General features: G+C 45.7%; 1 protein-coding gene across 1 annotated transcript in view; it reads left to right on the top strand.

Annotated features, from left to right (window-relative positions):
- The first annotated feature begins 521 nt into the window (after nucleotides 1-521).
- Nucleotides 522-13,073, top strand: part of Ipo5 (importin 5) — a 38,365-nt gene continuing 25,813 nt past the window's right edge. The window contains exons 1-6 of the mRNA XM_038310147.2: nucleotides 522-721; nucleotides 6,852-6,932; nucleotides 9,126-9,318; nucleotides 10,717-10,819; nucleotides 11,561-11,657; nucleotides 12,000-12,104. Of these exons, the coding sequence (XP_038166075.1) occupies nucleotides 632-721; nucleotides 6,852-6,932; nucleotides 9,126-9,318; nucleotides 10,717-10,819; nucleotides 11,561-11,657; nucleotides 12,000-12,104 (669 nt within the window). The 5' untranslated portion in view covers nucleotides 522-631. The remainder of the gene's footprint in view (nucleotides 722-6,851; nucleotides 6,933-9,125; nucleotides 9,319-10,716; nucleotides 10,820-11,560; nucleotides 11,658-11,999; nucleotides 12,105-13,073) is intronic.

The raw sequence follows: 13,073 nt of genomic DNA, 5'->3' as shown, positions 1-13,073 counted from the left end.
ACGTAGGGGTCTGGAGAGGCTGGAGGCCGGAGGGGCCGGCTGCTGGGGCGATCGGGATGGGGGGGGACCCTGTAGCTCCAAACCCCGAGGGCGCGGCCCCAGCCCGGGCCACGCACGGAAGGGACTCCAGGCGGCGGCGCCGAAATCTCCCGCGCTCAGGAGCTGGCCCCTCCTCCCAGGCCCGGCCTCACGCCCTCGCAGGCGGCCTGGCCCGGCCGGCTCCGCCCCACCCGCCCCGCGGCTCTCCAGAACCCCCCTAAACCTAGCGGCGCAGCCGCCCCGCGGGCCGCTGCACACCCGCCGGCCCCGCCTCCCGGCGCGCGCTGGAGTGACGACACCGCGGGGTGCGTGGCCAATCGGCGCGGCCCTCCGGGGGGGGCGTCTTGGACACTCCCCTCCCGGAGCCGCGAGCCAATGAGACGCCGGCGCCGGCGGCCGCGGCGGGGTGAGAGGGCGCGAGGCCCCGCCCCGGCCTTCCCTTGCCCCCCCCTCGGCCCCGCCCTGCCCGCCCGGCCCCTTAGCCCCGCGCCGCCGCTGGTGCCGGTCGCCGCGCTGGGCCCGCCCCCAACCCTCCCGCCGGCCCGCCAGCGCGCCTCACGGCTCCCTCCTTCTCTCTCTCACGCCTAGCGCAATGGCGGCGGCCGCGGCGGAGCAGCAACAGTTCTACCTGCTCCTGGGAAACCTGCTCAGCCCCGACAATGTGGTCCGGAAACAGGCGGAGGTAAGCCAATCGGCGGCCCCGGCCGCCCGGCGAGCCGATCCTTCCTCCCCCGCCACCACCACCACCACGTCGGCCCGGTGGCCCTCGGAGCTCGTCGGCCGAGCGGCGCAGGTCGGGCCCGGCTGGGCGGACAGCGGCCCCGCAGCCCACGTGCGCCGCTCCCGCCCGGCCCCGGCCCTTCCGGCCCGTGCAGCGGCGGCGCCGGTTGCCTCCCCACCGCCCCGCGCACACGTGCCGCCGCGCCTGACGCGCCGCCCCGCCCGCCCGCTCGCTCGGCCGCCGGCGAGCCCCGCACCCCGTTCCCGCTCTCCCCCCGCCTGGCCCTCCGGAGCGGCCAGACCCCGGCAGCCCCGGGCCCGGTCCCGCTTCCCCCCACCGGTGTCGCTGCCTTCCTACAGCCCGGCCTTGGGAAACGCGTGTGTCCTGCCTGTCGCTGCCTGACGGCGGCTTCCCCTTAAAGCCCCTTTCTGGTTTCTAGAACGGACTGCAACAAGCGGGTGCCTCCAAGCTCGTAGGAAGTTGCCTTTAAGGGATTCTTGTTAACCATCTCTCTCTGCTTTTCCTTCGAATTTTGTCTGATCTCTAGAGATTAGGGTTTATAAATGGGATGTACTGGGGACTGTGGCTGTCTAACTGGGCCAGTACCGTGTCTTTTCATAGAACCCATATCGTTCTCAGTCTTAGTTGTAAGAGAGTTTCATTTCTGATGCAATTGTCAGCCCATTTGTAAGTAAGATTGTTGGTTCAATAGAAGACGGGTAGATACATTGTTAATTTTGAGACCCGGATTTTTGTTAGGTAACTTCTAGGAAAGTTGATACGTGGTGTTCTTCGCGACCATGTGTCTGAAGTTTTTTGGAGACTCCCTGAAGTGTTTGGATACCTTTGCACAGCGAAGATGTATTTTACGTGGAGCTAGTGAAGTTGGCATGTCTTTTACATTTACCGATCTCAGGTTGAGAGCTGTCTTTTAAAGTTCATTCTGCTTTTGAGTAGAAAGGATATTCCAGTCACTTAGTAGTTTAGTAGGTAAATGTGTTAGAAATTTAATTCAGTATGAAACGGAACTTTAAACTGTGCCTTTTTAAAAAAAATAATTTTGGGGGAGGGAAGATGGCTGGCTGTAGTTTACCCGGGCCCTCAAACTTATGACAGTACCCCTGCTTTTGCTTCCTGAGTGTTGGGATTGCGTTCCCCATGCCTGCCTTATTCATGAAATGAAAACAGCGCAGCTTTTAACCCATTCTCCACGTTACTATTTCATGAGTCTTCCTTGGGAATGTATTTTAATAAACATTCGTTTTACATTGTCACCTCGAAGACGTTACATTATATAGATGGGTGCGTTGTTTATATCAGCATCTCCTTATGACTGGGTAACTGATGCTTCTAGTGTCTTCAAAGAGTACTGCTCATAGAAGTCCACGCATGCTTGTCTGTGCATGCTTTGCAAGGTTTATTTTAAGGTGACATAGGTATTTAGAAGTAGTGTGCAACAGTTTGCATTTGGGATATGATGATACTAAACATTTTGATACTTTCTGCAAACTCGAGGAAATTTTTTTAAACCAAAGCAAGTTCTTAATCCCACCCTATAATAGAAATTTCCCTGTGTTGCAGAGCAGAACTGCATTGTAATTAGTAAGCTAGTTTAATTCTCCCCCTTCCCTCCAGTTGCTTAAGTCTCTATTGTCAAGCCTGGTGGGGAATCTCTCTTCTATTGAACTAAATACCAGTGTCTGGTTCAGCTTGAATTCCAATTTGGTGCCTGTTGTAAATCCTTTATCTTTTACATCACTTTAGGGATAGTCAGTAGCACTCAGCACATTTTCTCATAAAGAACAATCGGAAATAAGTGCTGTTAGTACTCAGTCTGTCTATTCCTAGCGAAAACATTCAGATACTGCGCTTTTGCTCAATAGATCTGAGAGCAAACTTACATAGAGAGTAAGTCCTGTGATACAGAATTCTTCTTAGTTTGACAAAAGAGTAAATCTGGGGGGGGGGGGCTCCTTGACACCAGATAGTCTACGAAGTGGTAAATATAGCTTTCAGAAAAGCAAATATTGGAGGGAAAATTCCCCCCTTTTGCCTGGGGAAGTAAACCTTTTTATAGGTAGCCTAAACAAAATTGAAAACTAAGTCTGATAAAACAAATATGGAAATGCTTTGCTGCAGCTGAAAAATTGGCATGGGCTCTGTGAATATATTTGTAATTTACTCCAAAATAAAAATATTAGAAGTCTTGGTTGAGGTCACTTTTACTCATCTATCAAGTCAAGTACAGTGAAAGTCATATTGTTGTGCTTTGTTGAAAGACTTTACATCCTCTAGGATGTCTCTCCATTTGTACAGCCGTTCAATAAACTTTCCCCAGATCTACAAGGTCTTTCCAACTTTACAGAAAATGTTTCTCATATTTAAGGAAATGATTTTGAGCCGGGTGTGGTAGCATACACCTTTAATTCCAGGACTGGGAGGCAGAGGCAGCTGGATCTCTTTTCAAGGCCAGCCTGGGCTATTGAGTTCCAATCCTGCCAACCAGGACTACATAGAGACCCTATTTCAAAGCAAAAAGAAAGAAAAAAGATTTTTTAATTCCTGAATGTCTCAGAATACATAATTAACACAAATAAGCAATTAAATAATTAACAATTAATTGAAAGGCATCCATGGTATTCATAATTGAACATTTTTATCTGACATATAATGTATTTGTTAATTGCATGTGAATTTTAATCTTTTTTGTTGTTGTTGGTTTTTCAAGACAGGGTTTCTCTTTAGCTTTGGAGCCTTTCCTGGAACTAGCTCTTGTAGACCAGGCTGGTCTCGAACTCACAGAGATCCACCTGCCTCTGCCTCCCAAGTGCTGGGATTAAAGGTATGCGCCACCACAATCCAGCTGTGATTTTAATTCTTAGTATTCTTCATCGTTTTATTTATGTTGAAGAAGGGTAACATTGGAAAATATACATGATTAAGGAGCCAAGTTTATAAAGTAGAAGTTCCTTCCCTCTTGCATTTTCTCATGCACAGAACTGTCATAAATATTTATGGAGTGACTGAGATACTTCTTAGCATCTCTCTATTGTGAGCAGGGAGGGGAGACAAATATCTTGATGTGTTGTATACACATCATGTCATCCATACAGAGGTATAGATGGTGGAATCATAGGGTTGAACACTGAGCATGGCAGAGTAACGCCAGGATAGTTCTTGTCTTTCAGTGTCCTGGACACTTGAGATAGAAAAATGAGCACACTCGATGCCTGCCTTTTGTGTAGCTTGGTCTGGGCTAAGAAGATAGGCCTGACCCAGCTTGTTCCTTTGCCAAGCTCTTACTCTGCTGCTCTGAATTGGCTGTAACATGTTTCCCACCGTTGGACATACAGTGGACAGACCCTCTTTCATGAGTTCGATGACATACTGAATTTTCCTGGCACTATGACTATTTGACTAATTGTCTTCATATTGTGTAAAAACTGACACAGTGACACCAATAGCCCACCTGGGTAAAGATGGCAATCCCAAATTATGCTGGGCTTTTTAAGAATGATTGCCCAGGGAAGAAATTGTTTTCAATAACTTAACAGAGCAAGGAGATTTACATGTTGCTGGTAGCCTCTGCAGAGGGTCTGAGTGCTAGGTGCAAGGAATCAAGAGATGGTTATTACATTGTTACTGTTCTGTGGGGCTTGGGGGGGATTTTGTCGCTTGTTTACTTTTTTTTTTTTTTTTTGTTTTTTTTTTTTTTTTTTTTTTTTTTGGTTTTTCGAGACAGGGTTTCTCTGTGGCTTTGGAGCCTGTCCTGGAGCTAGCTCTTGTAGACCAGGCTGGTCTCGAACTCACAGAGATCCGCCTGCCTCTGCCTCCCGAGTGCTGGGATTAAAGGCGTGCGCCACCACCGCCCGGCTGTATTTTTGTTTTTTAGGCATCTTTTAGAGTCTCTCCCTGTAACCCAGGCTGGCCTTGAACTCCGGGCAGTGTTACCTTCGAATTGGCCTCCCAAGTGCTGTAATTACAAGCATGAGCCACCATAACCAGCTCCATGAGACCTTCTTTAGTGACAGCTTTGCTGGATTTTTAGTTGCTTTGGTGAAAATTAAGTGAAAAATTTCAAGATACATATCCATTTTTGTAATCAGCCTTGTGAATATCTTTTACATAAATTATCTCATTTTTTGTATAAATAAATTCAGCCCAGCTTCTCAGCTGTGCATACCTTTGAGCACAGTTTTCAGCATTAATAGATCCATGTTTTATTACAGTGGGGCTGTGGGTAGGCCCACCTTCCCTTGTAAAGATCTGTTTTTCCTCAGACTGAAATGTTCAAGGACTTTAAAAATGGTGTGAGTCTATATAAACAGAACTCTTTGAGTCGGCTAGCCCCTGGAATGAACCCAGAGCTCTCGGTACCAGACAGATTCAAAGGATGGTTGCCTTGGAGGATGAGCTTTCTGCCTTTGTTCTGCTTCATCTTGTCTCTGAGACGTGATCGTTGTCTGTCAGTGTCTCAGGTGCTGGGAAGCCCTTAAAAGGCGTAAGGGGACATGCGGACATGGGTACTAAGTAGGCAGTGGGAAGCCCTTAGACGGCAGTAAGGTAGATACGCGGGATGTAGGTACTAAGTAAGTAGGCAATGGGAAACCCTTAGAAGGGTGTAAGGGAGACTCGCCGTAGGCTTTGTTGTCCTCCTTCATGAGTTTAAAACCCCATGACATCAGGCAAGATCTCCTCCAAACTTAGACTGCTAAGAAGTTAAAATCATCACAAAAGGCTTTTCCAGGTGAGGTGTTCCAGATGTGCCTATATGACCTAGGGCTCCAGGGGAAGAGGCCCATTGTCAGGCAGAGCTCTGCATGTGAATTCTTGCCAACCTAAGTTAAGACTTGTTTGTAATCTAGTCTAGCAATTGGCTTATTTTTATTGTTTGGGATTTTAATATAATTACATTTCTCCCTCCAAACCCACTCATGTACCCTTTCCTGCTTCTCCTTCGCATTTGGGACTGTAAAAGAAAAAATTGTTGCTGCATGCAAATGTGTATGTGCATATATATTCCTAAATAGGACTTGCTTAGTGTCTGTGTTACTTGTATGTATGTTCTGAGGGCTGACTGCTTTTGACTGATGTCATCTACCTTTTTGGTTTTTTTTGAGATGGTTTCTCTATAGCTTTGGAGCCTTTTAGCTCTTGTAGACCAGGCTGGCCTCAAACTCACAAAGAACCGCCTGCCTCTGCCTCCCTGGTGTTGGGATTAAAGGCGCACACCACCTGTCCGGCGTCGTCTGCCTTTTTAATTGCCAGCAAGTTTGTTCTGATACTATTAAGAGGAAAAGGAAAGCGTTCTGGACTCACAAAACCTTTTTAAATAGACCCAGATACAATCCTGGTGTTTGAGTTGGGAGGGGGCAAATATCTCTCTGGACTACAATTATTTGATCTGTTTTTAATTATATAATAAGGTATTAGAATAATCCTTCCCTGAAAACACAGCATAAAGGATTTGGATGCTTTCCCTGTTCTGTTGCTGTATGTAAGGTGTGGATTTGATGTCGTCATAACTGTGATTGGCACCAGCGCTCCATAGTCAACAGAAGTGTTGACAAGACAGTTCCCTACAGTGGCGGCAGAGCACGTATTTTGTGGTGTTCTATTATACTCAAGCTGTAGTTTTGGGTTTTTTTGGTTGGTTTTTTTTGTTTTTGTTTTTTAATTATCTGGCTGCTTGGTGTCCATGGAGACTAGAAGAGGATGTGAGGATGTTGGATCTCCTGGAACTGGACTTGACTGTGGAGGCCTACAGTGTACATGCTGATAATCAAACCCAGGTCCTCTGTAAGAACAGTCTGTGCTCTAACTTCTAAGTTGCCTTCTAGGTCCAGACTTGACAATTTTTTTTTTTTTTTTATGATTGTGGGATGTCAGTTTTTGTTGACCAGAAGACGTAAATTTTGAAGACACACAAAATAAAGAGGTGAGTGGAGAGCTCCTGCTCACCTGTCTAGAGAACGCGTTTTGTCACGAGAAGCTCAGCATCAGCCGACCGTCTGCACCCAGTCTTTACTTCCTCACTGACTTGCTCATTGGGTTCTGACATTATATTCCAACCTTGCATTGTCTCGTGCAGGAAACCTATGAGAATATCCCAGGCCAATCCAAGATCACGTTCCTCTTACAAGCCATCAGAAATACAACAGCTGCTGAGGAGGTAACACTTTAATATTTGGTTTGAAAATAATTCTCATGAAATAAATGGTAGTGTTAGGTTATGGTCAGAGTCCTAACAAGAATTTTAACTATTTGTTACTAAATATGAGAATTTCCTTTTTACAACATAGATATTTTTAAGGTAGATGAAAGTTAGTAGCTTTATGCATAATTACTTTTTTAAATTTTTATTTCAATTTGAAATGGGGATCGGTGTACCCCAGGCTGACCTGCAGAATTCACAATCCTCCTGTCTCTACCTAAGTGCTTGGCATTACATACACAGCAAATAATTTCTGTAGCTATAAAAATTGGTTTCTTTCACTGAACTATCTCAAATAAAGGAAGAAAGTTCTATTCACAAAGCATTTAGGAGAAGTTTTTTAGATTTATTTTGTGTACATGAGTGTTTTGTATACGTGTATATTTGTGCACCTCACATGTGCCCGTGGATTGCTGCGAACCAACCAGCATGGGGGTGCTCGGAATGGAGCCAGGTTTTCCTCAAGAACAGCAAGTGCTGTTAACTGCTGAGCCATCTCCAGCCCTCACATAGCGTTTTAATGTTAACCATGTATTTTGAAAGTAAATTTATAAAATGTATGCATATGGCCGTCTCCGTAGCCCTGGCTGACCTCGAATGCAGAGACCTGCCTCTGCGCCCCTTCTCCCAGTGCTGGGATTAAAGGCATGTGCCACCACACCCAGCTGTTGATATACATATACATTTAGAAGGCCCATTTTGGAGTAGATTTAAGCACAAAAGAGAAGGGTACCCAAAAAGAGACGCCCCAGATCCTTGTCTTAACGCGCGCGCGCGCGTGTGTGTGTGTGTGTGTGTGTGTGCGTGTGCGTGTGCGTGTGCGTGTGCGTTTGGGATCCTTTTCTTTGCAGTATGTGCATTTGGAGGATCTTTAGAATAATTGTGTCTTCCTGTATGTACATGTGCATTTGGACGCCAGAGGCTGACTTCGGGTCTCTTCACAATTTTATTTCACTGTCTTTTGAGAACTGAACCTGAATTTAATGATTTGGCTAGACTGCCTGGTCAGCGAGCCAGTTACTTTCTTCTGGTTCTGTTTCCCAGTACTGGGATTATATGCATATGTTAAATACCTGGCTTTTTACAAGCACTTTGCCAACTGAGCCATCTCTTCTCAGCCCACCTTCTTTAAAAAAAAAAAAAGTCTCCCACTGTAGCCCAAGCCAGCTTTAATTATGACAGTCTTCTGTATCTGCCTAGGCAGGAACTCTTAGTGAATTATCTAGTGTACAAGATCCAGATGTACTTGGATTTTATTGCATTTTCCCTGTGGTAAAATGGAGCTATTAAACTGGGCTCTTATAGTTTGCTATTCTTGAGTGGTTAGTACCCAATTTTCATTGTTTCCTACCATAAAGTAATATCCTTATAGTGTTGGATTCCTCTTACTTGGAAAGTATTGATTGACACCCCCCGCCTACACAGCAGTCACAGAGGCCTCTTTGGAAAACACTCCACATAAATGCTTCTGGTCATGTTTGTCACACTTAGAAAACGGTAGAAGATAGCCCCTCCCCTTCCTACAAAATAGGTGACAGCTAGTGCTTCTACACAAGGTGAGCTTGGTTAACAAGATAGCTACCTAACATTGTGGAGTAACTCCTACATTGTGGAGTAGACAGTAGCTGTGAATTAGCCTCCATGTCTTGATTGTGGCATTTGTCTCAGCTTTTCTTTGCTAAACTCAGGGAATATTCCACAGAAGCCATCTTAAATAAAAAACACTCCACAGACTTTAAATGTGAAACTAAGAACATACACATGAGATCAATCAACTTTGTAAACCCTGTGGGTTTACTCACACTAGAGAATCATAGAGATATGGATTTCATAACATTTTACCAGAGACTAAATGAAGTTTACGTGATGTGAGTACTCCAAACTGAGCAGAAGGCTGGGTAGGAAAGGCTGCTACTATAGAGCAAAGCCAGGTTGGACAGGTGGATTATAGTTCTAGTAAGAGTATCTAGGCGGGGTGTTGCACTGAACCCTCAATCGAGTGTTGGGGTTTCTAGATAGACTATTGTGACTGTAGAAAAGGTGCCTTGAAATGAACTGTAGAAGTGGGACAGGGAGACCATCCATGGCAGAGGGTCGGAAATGTTTTCTCTGGTAAGACATAAGGTTAATAACAGTGTTATCTATTTATAGGCTAGACAAATGGCCGCTGTTCTCCTAAGGCGTCTTTTGTCCTCGGCGTTTGATGAAGTCTATCCAACTCTGCCATCAGATGTCCAGACTGCCATCAAGAGTGAACTGCTAATGATCATTCAGATGGAGACACAATCTAGCATGAGGAAGAAAGTCTGTGATATTGCTGCAGAATTGGCCAGGAATTTAATAGGTGTGTGCACAGTCGGGGGAAGGTGTATTTGTTGTTGTGTTTGTTGGTTCGTATGTTTTTTGAGACAAGATCCCTGTAGCTCAGATTGACATATAATACACAGTTCCCTGCCCCTTCTGCGTACTGGGTTACAAGTGTGTGCCAACATGCCTGGCCCTTTTTTCTCTTCTTTCCTTTCACCTCTTGAGACAGGATCTGTATAGGCCAGGCAGGCCTCAAATTCCCACCAGTCCTGCCCCCACTTCCTGAGTGCTGGGGCAGCAGGTGAGAGCCTCCCCCACCCCAAACTGTAATATTTTACAATATGTATAGATACCAAAGAACTGTTTATTCTATCCAAAATGAATGATTATAGACTCTGCATTTAAAGCCAAAAATGACAGATGTTTATGAAATCTAATTCTAATGCTTTTAGCAAGTTCTTTTCAAAGTACCAATGTAGACTTTTGTTTTTGTGATTCAGGGTTTCATGTAGCACGGGCTTGCTTTAAACTTGCTAACTGCCTCCGTATCCTAGGTGCTAGGATTCCAGGCATGTGTTGCTATGCCAATGTTTTAAGGTTTTTCCCCCTGAGTTTGGAGTACAACCTTGTACATGTCAGACAATCATTCTACCACTGAGCTACAACTAAAGCCCCCTGGGAAGACTGTGTGTGTGTGGTGGGCTGTTCTGTCCTTTGTGCCTGTCTTACTGTCTGTGTATTGTTGTTAGGAGTAGTAATTACTAGGATGATCAGGGCTTAGGATTTAATGTCTTGGACCACAAATGGAAGGAAGAAACAGGAGCGCAGTTCTGTCTTCTTCTCAACGTCCAGCCTCATACATGCTAGGCAAAACATTCCACTAGCCTTAAGCTGACCGTGAACTTGTAAACCTCCTGAATAGTTAGGATTTTAGACCTGCACCACAAGATCTGGCTTAAAATTTGTATTTTTCAGTCTTGTTAAGTAAACATTGACGGCCCCCCATAGCACTTAGACTGTACAGGGTATGCTGTCCCCATGACTGTTAACAGAGGACAGAGGCCAGGCTGGGACTGTATAGTGGCCCTGCCTGCAGCAAACAACTGTGTCAGCTGCTCTCTCCATTGAAAGTGATAATTACTTTGATTTCAAGTTTGGCTCTGCCTAACTGTGCGTTTGTGCGTGGATTTGCTACCAAATACTTAAGCAAATGAAAGTCCTGCCTCTCTATCGTCTGAGCATAAGCAGTGATTTCTCAACATGAACTTTAAATGCACGGTTGTCCTCTCAACCTGCAGTGCTGTTTTCATGGTTAGAGGGCTGCTTTAGTGGATTCTTAATAGCACGGGGGCATTTGCACTAGAATGTATTTTGATCCAGACACAATGTTTTGAAGTTTGAGCTGCACACTTCATGCCTGGACTTTGCATTGTAGATGAGGATGGCAACAACCAGTGGCCTGAGGGTTTGAAGTTCCTCTTTGATTCCGTCAGCTCGCAGAGCATGGGACTCCGGGAAGCTGCCCTTCACATATTTTGGTATATAATTTGTCCTAATATTTTTAAGATTTTAATGTCATTAACACCTAAAACATTTTAGCTCCTTGTTTTAGCCCAGCAGCTTTGAGAGTTGAAATAATTTCTTAAGTTGTATTTGTTTAGAAACAAGCTTGAAGGAGAAGTGGCTGCTTGTGCCACACGTGGCAGCTGTGTGTCTGACAATTCTGGTCTTTCCACTCACTTATTTCAACACAGGACCAACTGTAACTTTGAGAAAAGCACTTTGATGAAGATACTTTGATGGGAATGCTTGGAAAATGTTTCCTGGGTCTTTGTGGTCATGTTTTATAATAAACTGTGTGGAGAAGCAGTGATTGGAGCTCAGCATTTGGTGACTGATTGCTCTGCTGTTACGTGGCTGTTTAAATACACCCCAACAGCTTCTAGAAGCCACGTGACTGCTGTAGTTGTGAGTTTACCTTATCCAGATTGAGTAAAAATGTAAAGTAGAACAGCTCACATGCCCTGGGTCCCCAAGACTGGGAGGTGGTCAGAGATGGAAACACGTTAGAGATCTCGTAGCTGAGGTGGGTGAAGATCAAGCACAGGGCCCTGGAATGTGCAGCCGCAACCACCGTGCTGTTTGCATCCACTAGGTGCCGAGAGAAGGCGCCCACAGAGTGTGTGGGCACTCTCAGGGCGTGGCTAACACGGTTTAATGGGTTTAGTCCACACTGCAAAGATGTGGGAGGTTTTAAAGACTTATTTGAATCTTTTTAGGAACTTTCCTGGGATTTTTGGGAACCAACAGCAGCACTATTTGGATGTCATCAAGCGGATGTTAGTTCAGTGTATGCAAGATCAAGAGCATCCTTCGGTAAAGAGTTCACTGCCACTGTCACTGCCTGCTTTGGGTCTAAGCTGTGCGCTGAGTTAATGCAGTAAAGGCTGCATTAACTTTTCTTCCCCCTCCCATGGGTGTGTGAGTGTTGGCATGCCCACGCCAATAAGAAGGGGCACCTTTGAGGAGTTGATTTTTTTCCTTCCACCTTTGTGTTGGGGACCAGGCTTGCGCTGCACAGTTACCCCTTAGCCATCTTGCCAGCACCCCACCCCCATTTTCACTTTTGTACCTTAAAGATGTGAACGCTGGGTTCACTGACGGTTCAGCTGGAGTCTGACATGTGTTCTCATCTGACCTCGTACCCCTCCGCTTTAGATCCGGACGTTGTCAGCCAGAGCTACAGCCGCCTTCATACTTGCCAACGAGCATAATGTCGCTCTGTTCAAACACTTTGCAGACTTGCTACCTGGGTTCTTACAGGTAAGAGAACACCTTCAAACAGACAATCTTGCCTCGTGTTGCTTTCCAAGAAATTGTCTTCATTAGTTGTATAGTTTGTTGCTTCGTTTCTTCAGTCAGCGTTTATTGCCTGTAAGTGCTGGCATCAGCCACACAGCAGTGAGCAAGGAGATGGCTCCCCTTGTGCCTGTGCTCACTGCCCTCGAAAGGGCGTGGGCATCAGAGGACACATGGGGATCCAGTCCTTACCTGCTGAGCCTTTCCGGCCCCTTGGAGGGTTTTCTGAGAATGGGGTCTGCTAGCCTAGCTTTACCTCAGACTCAAATCCTTTGGATTGTTGTTGATTGTTCCTCGGGGTTTTTTTGAGGGAGAATCCAAGGTAGACTCTATGAGCCTCTTACTTGCTAAGTAGTCAAGGATAACTTTGAACGTCTGATCATCCTGACTCCTGGAGTTTACACTGGTTGTATGAGGAGTGAGAATGGGACGGGGCCTCCCTCCATACTAGACAAGCACTAGATGAACTACATCTCCAACCCCTAAAAGACTTCTTTAGTCCATAATAATTGCAGCATTTTCTGTTGTGGAGGTAGTATAAACTCTCCTTACTGAGTTTCCAGATAGCCTATGCGTACAAGAGGCTAAGGTGGAAAGAGCACCTTTTCCAGAGTGCCGTCCTAAGAAGTGAGAATAACAGGCCTACAGAAGGAATGTTTGCTGGCTCGGCCGCACGGAAACTATCAAGCTTGTGATTAGTTTGCATTGTTAGCTCCCTGTGACAGGTGATTGTTCTAAGGCTGCCCCCAGCCTCAGTCACAAGTCACTATGATTCTCAGTCTTGTCCAATACCAAGCTCCTGTATTTTAGCAAATAGGTGTCACCCTACAAGTGCACATCTTAATGCCGTATATATGCCTGTACTAATATGAAAAAGAAATCAAATGCAGAGCAATGCTTTTCTCCAGCAAGTGCTCAGGCACAACTACCCTA

Source organism: Arvicola amphibius, chromosome 13, assembly GCF_903992535.2.
Source record: "Arvicola amphibius chromosome 13, mArvAmp1.2, whole genome shotgun sequence".
In the NCBI taxonomy this organism is placed as follows: Eukaryota; Metazoa; Chordata; class Mammalia; order Rodentia; family Cricetidae; genus Arvicola; species Arvicola amphibius.
The sequence above is the reverse complement of the archived record's forward strand: the minus strand, read 5'-3'. Positions and strand labels throughout refer to the sequence as shown.